At 37.0% G+C, this 12,812-nt stretch overlaps 1 protein-coding gene across 3 annotated transcripts in view; it reads left to right on the top strand.

Moving 5' to 3' along the window:
* ITGBL1 (integrin subunit beta like 1) overlaps nucleotides 1–12,812 on the top strand; it is a 264,136-nt gene that overhangs the window by 128,006 nt on the left and 123,318 nt on the right. For all 3 annotated transcript variants that reach the window (XR_001883239.1, XM_017861608.1, XM_017861619.1), the window contains one exon: nucleotides 3,029–3,169. Coding sequence is in view for 2 of the 3 variants with exons in the window: in XM_017861608.1 (XP_017717097.1) it covers nucleotides 3,029–3,169 (141 nt within the window). In the remaining variant the exon portion in view is untranslated. The remainder of the gene's footprint in view (nucleotides 1–3,028; nucleotides 3,170–12,812) is intronic.

Raw genomic sequence — 12,812 nt, 5'->3', positions numbered from 1 at the left:
TAAACTATCACTTAAAGGTAGTTAACTAACTTTTGATATAAAATCAAACAGTTTAAACATAGTTTTAAAATTCCTTGAAAATACGTAATTTTACCTTTGTCGTAATGATAAAGAGAGCCATCCTAAACTTCTCATTGCCTATGGATGACATTAAAAAGTGACTATACTTCTTCTTTAAAACTAAAAAAATCAGATAGGTGGAAAACTTTTCTTTCATTTCTATACATGCATTGTAATAGGTAATACTAGTACAGAAACCATAGCATATCGCCTTTCAGAAACTGACATAGAGGAATAAAATGTGCCACATTTCTTTACATAGAGAAAATAAATAAAAAGGCAGGAACTTGGAACAAAATCATAAAGTCCTCTTTGTGGGGATTAAATCTTACTATATATCATACGAATTTACCTTATGGTTTCTTTTTATGTATAAGGATGTGTTTTCTGCATAAGTCCTTTTACGCAGTAGGAGTCACAGTTACCATTTATAAGTATATGAAGCTTGAACTGTGTACTGTGGAAAATGACTATTTAGCTGTCAAAAAGAGAGAGGTGGAAAATGGAGTTGGTTGGGCCGTGGATTAAGGTCAGGTTCCGCAGCAGAGTTACATTGGCTGTGAGAGACGGCGTCCTTCAGAAACATAAGCTAAGCCACCTGCCTCCCACTTCGCTGTGCTTGGAGCGTTCTGACCTGGAGATCTGGCAGAGGCATAATAGGAAGGAGCCTGCCTAAACGAGGCTCACAGCTTCTGAGACTCAGGGGTACATGAAGACAGGGCAGAAGTGGGTGCTGAGATGAGTCATTGTTTTTTCTAAAAAGGTTATACGCCTGGCTACCCTGAAAACGTTTCTGTGTCATTGCATCCATAGGTAATAGAAAGACACCGGTCCCTGCACATACCTATCTTGTCTTCCTTTTTCCCCATCTTCAGGGGCCAAAAAACCAACATCGCAGACATAGCCATTAATAGAACAAATGTCCTCTGTTGCCCACCTGGTTTATTGAGTTTCATATTGGACCCCTTTACACATGGCTGAGAAGCTACTGCTTTGTCACATCTGCATAGCTCCTAGTCCCCGTTCCTCCTGACCAAACTCATTTATCCTCTTATGAAAGCATGCATCTTCATTTTTTAAAATCCAGATAATAAAGTAGAGTACACAGAAAAATAAGAAAATGACCCACAAGCATGACATCCAGGTGTAACCTCCTTTTACATATTGGTACATGAACTTTCAGTCCGTATTTATTTATTAAAATTCACTTGTGTGGCCGCCCTATTCCTGTATTTCCTTCTTATTAAAGAAAAAAATCGAATCGTACTGTACATGCTGATTTGTAATTTTACACTTTTATTTATTTCATGATATATGTTATTTATCTTTCCATATTTATGGAGCAAAAACCTAATTATTACTCAGTGATTGCCAGCTAGTCCGTATGTGTGCACCATTACTTCGCTAATTCCCCATTGATCAATATTTCAGTCGCTAGTAGTTTTTCAAAAATATAAATACAGCTATATTTTATATTTCTGAACATATACTTGTGTGTACTTTTTATTTCTGTTACTTAACAGAAATAAAGTACATTAATTAAAGCGAGCTATATGTCTAAATAATAACACAGGTATAAAAAGTACATATTGTAAAATCGCTACCCAGAAAGTTGTACCGTTTTGTACATTCTGTTCAGGGCCAGAAAGTACCCGTTGTCCCACACCTTTACCAAGTGTGGATGCAAGCAATATTTTCCACCTCTGACAATCTGACATCTAAAATAATTGCCAATCATGATTATTTTGAAGCTCTCCCACTGCTACCCACTTAGTAGTGGTCGATTAAGTGATAAACATTTTTCATCTTTATCTATCATTATTTCTGTATGAAATTTCCTATTCTTTGGTTTTGTCTGTTTCACTTTGGGCATATTAATCCTTTCTATATTCAATCCTATGATTTGTTTATATGTTTTTGTAAATGTTCTTTGTCTTTTACAGACGTATTAACCACTTGTTTCAGCTTTATCAGTCTTTTTTTTTTTTTACAGTGTTTTGTTTCCAACCAAAATTTTCAATTTTTTTGGAAATTTTCAATTTCCTTTTTTAGTAATTGTGCTTTGAGGGTCTTGAATAAAAAGACTTTAGTTCATATTCTACTGTTTTATTTTGTACATTTAAATCTTTAATCCAACTGGTACTTATTTTGTTGTTAGAGGTAAGAAAAAGATTTAACTTTATGTCTCTATCAAATGATTAGCTGGTTGCCCTAAAGACAGTTACTGGTAATCCACACCGAGTAAATATGTTTTACAGAGGGGTATTTCCCTCTGCAAATCTGCAAATGACCAAGTTTATATCTCTCAATCTGATCTCCAACATTCTTTATAATCTGGACTCATCTGATCTAGCAAACCTTACTTCTTAGTCTTTTTTTAACATGCACCTCAGGGTCCCTATGCCCATCCCTACCCTTCATTGCTTAGTCTTTTCTTCTTGACTTTCTCTTAGTTCTACCTCCAATGTCTCCTAGAACATTTCCTCTAATCCCTATATATCCAATCCATCCACTGCTAATTACTCCAACCCTCATTGATTCTCTTTCTCCAAATTCTTAGAGCATTCATGTCTTAGTTTACAAAATAGTCACACATTGTTTTTAGTGTTTGCTAATTTTTCTTTCTAATTAGCTTTCTTTTCGCCAAATAGATTGCAAGCTTCTTGAGGGAAAGGATTATATCTTATATAAATTGTTTTAGTGTTATCTTTGAAGGAAACTAACACAATACTAATGACACATTCCACCGACTCACATAATTATAGAATATATAATTTTTGTTTGTTAAGGAATCTCTATTACCAATATTAGACGGTGCTTTTCCTTTTAGAATATTTTATCTAATATATGTGGTTTTTTTTTTTTTCAAATACAAAGTAAGCAGCAGAAAATAATAAGCAATATGTGAAATGCTTTCTTTCATGGTTTTTCTTGACTGGACTCTTATAAAATTCTTCTTCCCACCTAGGGACTTGTGTATGTGGTGAATGTACCTGTCACGATGTTGATCCAACTGGGGACTGGGGAGATATTCATGGGGACACCTGTGAGTGCGATGAAAGGGACTGTAGAGCTGTCTATGACCGATATTCTGATGACTTCTGTTCAGGTAAGGGCTCTTTCAATTCCTATTTTCTGGAGGGGAGGTGGGGATGGTTAATGGGCACAAAAAAAAATTAGAAAGAATAAAGAAGACCTACTGTTTGATAGCACAATAGGGTGACTATAGTCAATAACTTAATTGTCCATTTTAAAATAATGTAAAGAGTATAATTAGATTGTTTGTAACACAAAGGATAAATGCTCGATTGGATGGATACCCCATTCTCCATGATGTGCTTACTTTACATTGCTTGTCTGTATCAAAACACCCCACGTACCCCGTAAACACATGCATCTACTATGTACCCATAAAAAATGTAAAACGTAATGAATAAAAATAAAAAAATACGTATTTTCCTGTTTTCAAGATTTCTGATTCTCACAGACCCTGTAAAAGAAACTGAATGTGCATTCCAAAGCATTTTATATTTGCAGTGCTCCTGCTAGTGACTTGGAAAACCTCCAGAGAATCCCCAAAGTTGGCAAAGACTAGAGATGAGAGGGCACCCACTCTTTTCAAGTTAGTCTAATTCCTCACCCAGGAAAACCATTAGCTCTAGATAGCTACTCAGTTCAACTCTGAGACTGCAAAACTCGCAGAGCTGTCGACAATGAACAGGATAGTTGCCATCAGGACAGCTGTATTAATGTATTACAAAACAGGATCATACAACGCCCAGGGTTATTTTGTGCATTAACTCTTTGACAGGCTTTAAACTAAAGTTATTCTGCAATGTAGTCTATAATTAAATATCCATTAGTGGTTTCAAAAATCTTTGACTGTAAATACTAGGGGGCAGATACTGTCTGTTAGGGACTGAGTGACATCTGGGCTACTGGTGTGGTAGAAGCCAGTAGCAGACAGGAGACAGCCATGATCTTTGACTTCATGGAGTTTGCAATCTAAATGCAAAGAAATAAAACACGTAAAGCCAGGATGTCTAAAAGTACAAAGAAACAGAAAGCAGTCAGAAATCTATCTAAAAAGGTATCATTTAGCAAAAATGGAGTTATGGATTTTCAGTCCAGTTCTATTTGATAATTCATAAGGTAGAGGCATACACATATACATCTTGTTAAGCTTGACTGCCTGATTGGTGCATGCAGATGGATAGAAACTCGTCTGGTCTCCTGAAAGTTTGCCAGCAAAGGGTGATAAAAGACCTGCCCCATTTAATTATGAGTGTACAACTTCAAAGCCTTCTCCAGAATGACTGGGGAAAACCTGCTGCTAAATCTTCCCTTTGCAGAAGGGTTTCCCTCTTCTGATAATGTCTTGTGCTCCAGAGGATTTCCTAAACATTTTGTGAACACTACTCTCTTGAGGGCATTTTTTCTATTATTCATTATACATGGTCATGTTCTCCATTATCATTGCTGTCAACACAGTGGTAATAAAAGAGCTCATGACTAGTGAGTGGCGCCTATGTTCCAAAGAGATGATGAGAATCGTGGGGAAGAGGCCTTTGGACATTTTAATTAGGGTGATGTGGCTCTTCACAGTGGTGGCGATGTAGGGCTCATGCATTGCAGGAGGTTATTGGATTGTAATGCATGTGGATTTCATCCAAAATATATATATATATAGGTTTGCAGGTAAAGAAAGATGAAAGGGGCATTCCAAGCAGAAGGAACAGAGGGATAGAATCTGTGCATGGGGCCAGACTCAGTTTGATATTACCAGAATGCCAAGTAAGGAAGCATGTGATAAAAGGTAAAGTTGGTTAAGAAACAAGAACTGGGGGTTTTTTTACCTTCCTGCAGACCCAGGTTTTATTTTAAAGGCAACAAAGAGCTAATGATGGTTTTAGGCAGTAGAGTGCTGTCGTTACCAGATTTCTAGTCTGAGTGTCTAGGAAAATGTTGGTGCCATTTACTGAAATGGGGAATATGGAAGGAAGTTGTCAAGTTTGTTTCTAGACATCTCCAGCATAGAGGACAAAGGGTAAGCCAAAGTTTACATTCTTTTTTCCAAGCCTGTTGAATATGTGAGTCAGGGTCAGGGCTAAACCAAGAGAATTTCTAGTTGTAAGCATAGAGTTGGTAGTTAAAACTATGCTGGCATTCAGGAAATGCCATTTGACAAAGTAATTTTTTTTTTTTTTTGACAGAGTCTCGCTCTGTCGCCCAGGCTGGAGTGCAGTGATGCTATCTCAGCTCACTGCAAGCTTCACCTCCCGGGTTCACGCCATTCTCCTGCCTCAGCCTCCCAAGTAGCTGGGACTACAGGCGCTGCCACCTCGCCCAGCTATTTTTTTGTACTTTTAGTAGAGACGGGGTTTCATCATGTTAGCCAGGATGGTCTCGATCTCCTGACCTTGTGATCCGCCCGCCTCAGCCTCTCCAAGTGCTGGGATTACAGGCGTGAGCCACTGCGCCCGGCCACAATGTCACTTTGAGATTGCTTTTGAGATAAATGTGAATTGACACAATTTTAAAATAAGAAAATAAGGGAGGCATATAAAAGGCTATATGTGAAAATTCTAAGTGTGGGACTTGCTGATTTGGACCCTTTTTTCCCGTGAGTATTCACTTTCTTGTGAAATCCATAATTCTGATGTTGATCCTGATTTTGGACTGGGTTGAAAAATTCAAACTAACTGCATTGCAGTGATAATTCCGGGCCCTGTGAGCCAGTGCATCTCACTGTGAGGGAGTGGGGTCATGGCGTGAAGATGGGTGATGACTTCTGAACTGACACTTCAGTCCTTGTGTAAGCTTGTGTGCAATTCCTGCAGTGAGTCATTTAGTCTTGGAGGGCTTACTCTAGGCTGAGCAGGTAAAGTATCATTAAGGAGGCTGCCCTGGAATCTAATATTCCACCTCACCCTATTCCCCTCCGATCCCTCTTCCCTGTTATTCCACCTCACCCTATTCCCCTCCGATCCCTCTTCCCTGTTATTCCACCTCACCCTATTCCCCTCCGATCCCTCTTCCCTGTTATTCCACCTCACCCTATTCCCCTCCGATCCCTCTTCCCTGTTATTCCACCTCACCCTATTCCCCTCCGATCCCTCTTCCCTGTTATTCCACCTCACCCTATTCCCCTCCGATCCCTCTTCCCTGTTATTCCACCTCACCCTATTCCCCTCCGATCCCTCTTCCCTGTTATTCCACCTCACCCTATTCCCCTCCGATCCCTCTTCCCTGTTATTCCACCTCACCCTATTCCCCTCCGATCCCTCTTCCCTGTTTTCTTTTTTCTCATATTTTCCTTTCTTCCATACCCTATGAGACTCCACCCGGTGAGTATGGACAGGTAGGGGTAGACAGAGGTGATGGCACAATTGACTGTAGTTTGGACAATAAGACATCAATCTATTATTGTGATTTTATGATCCACTGGTTGAAGTGAATTGAACGTGGCCAGCTTTTCACAGCTTGGCTCCCACACTGAGAATGAGGAATTGAGGAAAGAAGAAAAAACTCATATTTACAGGTACCCTACTCTATTGGACCGTTACTGAGTTCTTTTATACACCTCATTCCATTTTATTTACACACTAACTCAGGGAGGCATTACTGTCTATAGTTTAGCGGAAGAGAAAATACATTCAGAGAAATTAAGTCACCTGATAAAGTTCATACTGCCATTAAAGTGTCATCTCTAAACACATATAGCCTGACTACTCATGTAACTTAATCTCCAGGTGATGCAAATACAATTCTCCAATTTTACTTTATTTTTCTGAGGAAGAATTGTCCTCTGGGTACTCAGATTTAAAAAAAAAAAAAATGAAACTAAGCTTCTCTGAACATCACTATGATCTGTAGCAGACATCAATCTCTGGAGTATTTTATCATTCTTACAGAATCTGTAGAATTCTGTATGCTGTATGGTATTACACTTAGAGAATTATTAGTCTTTAAATTTTTCCTAATTATCAGTCTAAGTTGCAGTGTAAGAAGAGTGCCATATAGTTGATGATTGAGTATGTTAATACCTTTGTGTTATGAGACAGAAGTAACCCAGTGACATCAATATTCTCTAGTCATTTATGCAAGACTAGAATATAATAAGGCTCGGATGAAATGAAGTTTTATTTTTAGCTCCTATTCTTGCCATCCTGAGAGTATTGGTTTTAGTTAAGTCCAAGGAAATCTCTGGAAGGATTAGTTTAAGTTAGCTCTTTTAATGGACATTCTCATTTTATTCATTCATTCCCATTCTTTCCATTTATCTATTCAGTAATGCATTTAAATGTAAATATTTTATGCCTAACACATCATGAATATTGGGGACACAAATATGTTGAAACATGGTCCGTGCACCCACCAAATAAATAAATTTTATTTACTTCTTTTAATCTGATCTGTTGTTCATCATCCACAAAATACCTGTGTTTTTGTATGTTCATTCACCCATACACCAACATGACTGTTGTACTACACACATACACGCACCCCTCAAAGATAATACTGTTGACCCAATTTGAGTGTGACTGAAATGATCAGGGCATGAACGGGCATCCTGATGTGTCCCGACTGTCCTCTTTGTTACACCCAATTTACTTTCTGATTCTAATATAACTGCTTTATTCCTAATGGCTGCTTACCACTCAGCTCTATTTCCCCAAATCCCATAACTGGAAAAATACGCTGCAATGTGACCTTAAACTTTATCATTCAGCTTCCCCTGCCTAAGAAAATTATGAAAATAGAAGGCAAGTTTTGGCTTAGGGTTCTATTAGTTTGGAAAATGGAATCTTTTGATAGAACCGTATTATGTGGTGAAATTTGTCCCTGTGGATTGCCAAAGCATTAAGAAAAGAAACTAAAGGAAATGATTAAGTATATTCAGACTGCATTTTCTGGAAATGAAAAATTAATATATTGAATTTAAAAAAATAGCAAGCACTAAGTTATTCCCCAAGGCTTTTCCCTGTTGATGGTCTTCATGTTACTTTGGAAGCATGTTAACAGACTTATTAACTAACATCAGATTCAAATTCACGGGCATTTTTTGATCCTTTAAAAAGAAAGAAATGTCCTCTAAAACAGAGAAGTGTTTGTCTGGAATAGATGCAACTGCACTTGTCCTGAAACACCTGCACCTGTTTCTGAAGTTTGGATAGCATAACTCCAAAGAACACAATAGTTACAAATAAACAAGGAAAGGTTTGGTTAACACCTTTTCCTATAATAGCCTGAGAGCCTTAATAACTCCTGCCTTCCCAGCATGGTCTTCGGGCCACTTGGTGGCTGCTTTTGCTGCAAATCTTCCTTTTCATATGGGTATTTTGGGTTGCAGTCATTTTTATGGTAGGTAGATTATACCAACACCAAGCACTGTATTGTTCTTCCATTGGGGGGTGTGTGTGTGTGTGTGTGTGTGCGCGCATGTGTATATGCATACAGAGAGGTCTTTAGATAGCATTTCTCTTATTTGAATTCTTCTGATGTTCGATATCAGGGACAAACAGCACCATTCTGAATCTTTCATCTCTATTTTGTGATCTTCTGCCTACACAGTTTAAAGGAATACTGGTTAGAAGTAATGAAACTAAAACCTGCAGGCTTAACATACACATAAATGTGATAAACTAGCATGGAAGCATCGCATTTCAGACCCGTGCGGCAAATTTATCTTCTTTTAGTTCTTTCATTTGAAAAATAAAGCAATTTGAGATAAGGCCCAGAAAAGATAGTGGCACATCTAGATGAAGGACACAAGTCTCCTGATTTCTTCTTTTATGACCTTTTCACTATTTGTCTATTTAAAAAAAAAAAAAACAAAAAAACAACCCTGATATAATGTTCTGGCAGTCTAAAGGGTTTTATGCTAAATAGATATCATTATCTTTAAACTCTTCTGTATAGCAAAACCCAACATTTTCATCTTCTTGACTTTACCAAATGATTCTTTCTTTGGCATAACTTAAAATTGGAATTGAGAAACTGGTAACTTCACAAGAAAAGTTGCAATTTTGTTTTATAATTTTCTGTCTTATCTGAAAAGCCCAATACCTGCCTGAGAATCTGGTACCAACACCTGACATTTCTAAGTGATTTTTAAACTCTACCAATGAAATATCATGAAGGATGTTGTAGGACAGATACAGTTTCACTTAAAGTGATAGCTCTAATATTCTAAAAAATATTTTGAAAGCACATGACTAACTTCTTGAAATATGTAGGATATAATTTTTATTACTGAAAAGGCAAAAGTTATGTTTATGTTTTAACTTCTGTCAATTAATCTGTAATAAACATTTAAATTAGGCAATACTCTTGTCAATACTATTTTTTATTATAGTAGGCTAGAATTATAGAAACTTTTATCCATGCACTTTTAGGCTTGCTTCTTCTATGATATACAGTGAGATATCTTATTTAGAAAATTCTACTTTCCCCAAACAATAAAACCAGGTGTACTCTCCCCAAACAATAAAACCATCAAACACTTTCTGTGCCACTATTTTGTCACTTAAACTGGTTACCATACATTCACTGACTTTCAGGAGCTTCATTCTTTATGGATGGCTTACGTATGTCACTCATATTTAAATGCCTCTTCTTTCCTCAGCTTGAACTTGTTCAATTGATATCAAATCCTGGTGGTAAAGCATAGAAGACATATCAGTGGATGATTTGAGGAGGAATATTGGCCATCTTGAACTAAACAATATTCTCCCACTTTGATACTTTCCTGTTTAGGGCTAAGGTCTTTTATCCTTCAGCTAATCACAGCAATGACACGATCTCTTAAATTCATCCCAATGTGCAGACAATTGGCTGCAGGTGTGTTATTGCGAAGGCTATTAAGGAGTCATCACATGCATGTCAAAGTAAGGACACATATATATTCTTCCAAGCTTTGCTATAGTTGGCAGTGCCTGGAGGTGAAGCATGTAGTTAGAAGCATGATCCTGGAGAATGTTCATGATGCTGCATTAAGTACACAGGAAAAGAGGTGTGAGAGCTTATAGGCTCTATTTTCCCCCTCATATTTGTAGAAGAGCATCAGAAATAGCAATGGGATATAAAAATAAGGCTGCAATATAGAATTACGTAAGGAGAAAAAGATTTAGAGAATTAAAAACTGACCGAGAAAAATAAAATGATAAGAAAACAGAACGTGCATATGAGAGAATAAAGGTAAAAGACTGACAATGATTTCTTCCTGCAGGTCTAGAGCATCTGAACTTAAAAAATGGCATTAAGGCTTCCACAACTAATCTGACTTTTGTTACTTATTGGATAGGATTCTAACTTTAAAAATCTCTTTTGAGTAACTTCTGTCTTTAGGATTTGTTTTATTCTGCCCTCATTTTTTTATTGATGTCAACATGTGAATGGACTTCAGATAGAGAATAATAGTTGCTTTTGAACATGGATTCCAACTATGCAACTTAAGAACATTCTCCCTTCAGTCATGGGTCTCCCTCTGTACCTGCCTTTGCCCCCAAGGTTTCTACTTTATTCTCCCTCTCCACGGAGGGAATCCTCCTGTGGGGGAATCACTGCCTGTGAATTCAGGTGGGCTGTAGTGGCAGGGACATTCTGTTGGGTAGTTAGGGATTTCCCGGGGTCTGCATCTGCTAGATGTATTGTTCTAAACTTCACAGCCATTAAACTTTCAAGAGTAGAGAAACTTTTTCTCCCTCTTCTATCTGGTTTTCAATGTTATTGTTAAAGTGTCAACAAGCAATGTTGTTGTTCCAGTATCAACAAGTCTCTCACAAATGTCAGCATGTTCTGTACTTTGCCCAGTTTCCTCACAACAGATCTAACTATCTCTGAAATAAAACCACTCGTCTCCAAGAATTTCAAAGCCATTGGCGCCTATGAAACAACAGAATTGACTGCACTTTAAATGTTAAAGATATATGTGTTAAAATCATTATTTAAATATGCGTTTCCAATGCAGATCTGTTTGCAATGTTTGTCCTTAACCTTACCTAAGGGCTGAAAATAAAGAAAGATAGGAACTTCTTTGGGTTTTTTTTGTTTGTTTGTTTTTGTTTTGAGATGGACTTTCCCTGTGTCACACAGGCTGGAGTGCTGTGGCACAGTTTCAGCTCANCCCTGATATAATGTTCTGGCAGTCTAAAGGGTTTTTATGCTAAATAGATATCATTATCTTTAAACTCTTCTGTATAGCAAAACCCAACATTTTCATCTTCTTGACTTTACCAAATGATTCTTTCTTTGGCATAACTTAAAATTGGAATTGAGAAACTGGTAACTTCACAAGAAAAGTTGCAATTTTGTTTTATAATTTTCTGTCTTATCTGAAAAGCCCAATACCTGCCTGAGAATCTGGTACCAACACCTGACATTTCTAAGTGATTTTAAACTCTACCAATGAAATATCATGAAGGATGTTGTAGGACAGATACAGTTTCACTTAAAGTGATAGCTCTAATATTCTAAAAAATATTTTGAAAGCACATGACTAACTTCTTGAAATATGTAGGATATAATTTTATTACTGAAAAGGCAAAAGTTATGTTTATGTTTTAACTTCTGTCAATTAATCTGTAATAAACATTTAAATTAGGCAATACTCTTGTCAATACTATTTTTTATTATAGTAGGCTAGAATTATAGAAACTTTTATCCATGCACTTTTAGGCTTGCTTCTTCTATGATATACAGTGAGATATCTTATTTAGAAAATTCTACTTTCCCCAAACAATAAAACCAGGTGTACTCTCCCCAAACAATAAAACCATCAAACACTTTCTGTGCCACTATTTTGTCACTTAAACTGGTTACCATACATTCACTGACTTTCAGGAGCTTCATTCTTTATGGATGGCTTACGTATGTCACTCATATTTAAATGCCTCTTCTTTCCTCAGCTTGAACTTGTTCAATTGATATCAAATCCTGGTGGTAAAGCATAGAAGACATATCAGTGGATGATTTGAGGAGGAATATTGGCCATCTTGAACTAAACAATATTCTCCCACTTTGATACTTTCCTGTTTAGGGCTAAGGTCTTTTATCCTTCAGCTAATCACAGCAATGACACGATCTCTTAAATTCATCCCAATGTGCAGACAATTGGCTGCAGGTGTGTTATTGCGAAGGCTATTAAGGAGTCATCACATGCATGTCAAAGTAAGGACACATATATATTCTTCCAAGCTTTGCTATAGTTGGCAGTGCCTGGAGGTGAAGCATGTAGTTAGAAGCATGATCCTGGAGAATGTTCATGATGCTGCATTAAGTACACAGGAAAAGAGGTGTGAGAGCTTATAGGCTCTATTTTCCCCTCATATTTGTAGAAGAGCATCAGAAATAGCAATGGGATATAAAATAAGGCTGCAATATAGAATTACGTAAGGAGAAAAGATTTAGAGAATTAAAACTGACCGAGAAAATAAAATGATAAGAAAACAGAACGTGCATATGAGAGAATAAAGGTAAAAGACTGACAATGATTTCTTCCTGCAGGTCTAGAGCATCTGAACTTAAAAAATGGCATTAAGGCTTCCACAACTAATCTGACTTTTGTTACTTATTGGATAGGATTCTAACTTTAAAATCTCTTTTGAGTAACTTCTGTCTTTAGGATTTGTTTTATTCTGCCCTCATTTTTTTATTGATGTCAACATGTGAATGGACTTCAGATAGAGAATAATAGTTGCTTTTGAACATGGATTCCAACTATGCAACTTAAGAACATTCTCCCTTCAGTC

Source organism: Rhinopithecus bieti, unplaced genomic scaffold (genome assembly GCF_001698545.2).
Source record: "Rhinopithecus bieti isolate Rb0 unplaced genomic scaffold, ASM169854v2 scaffold_2254, whole genome shotgun sequence".
Taxonomy (NCBI): Eukaryota; Metazoa; Chordata; class Mammalia; order Primates; family Cercopithecidae; genus Rhinopithecus; species Rhinopithecus bieti.
The sequence above is the reverse complement of the archived record's forward strand: the minus strand, read 5'-3'. Positions and strand labels throughout refer to the sequence as shown.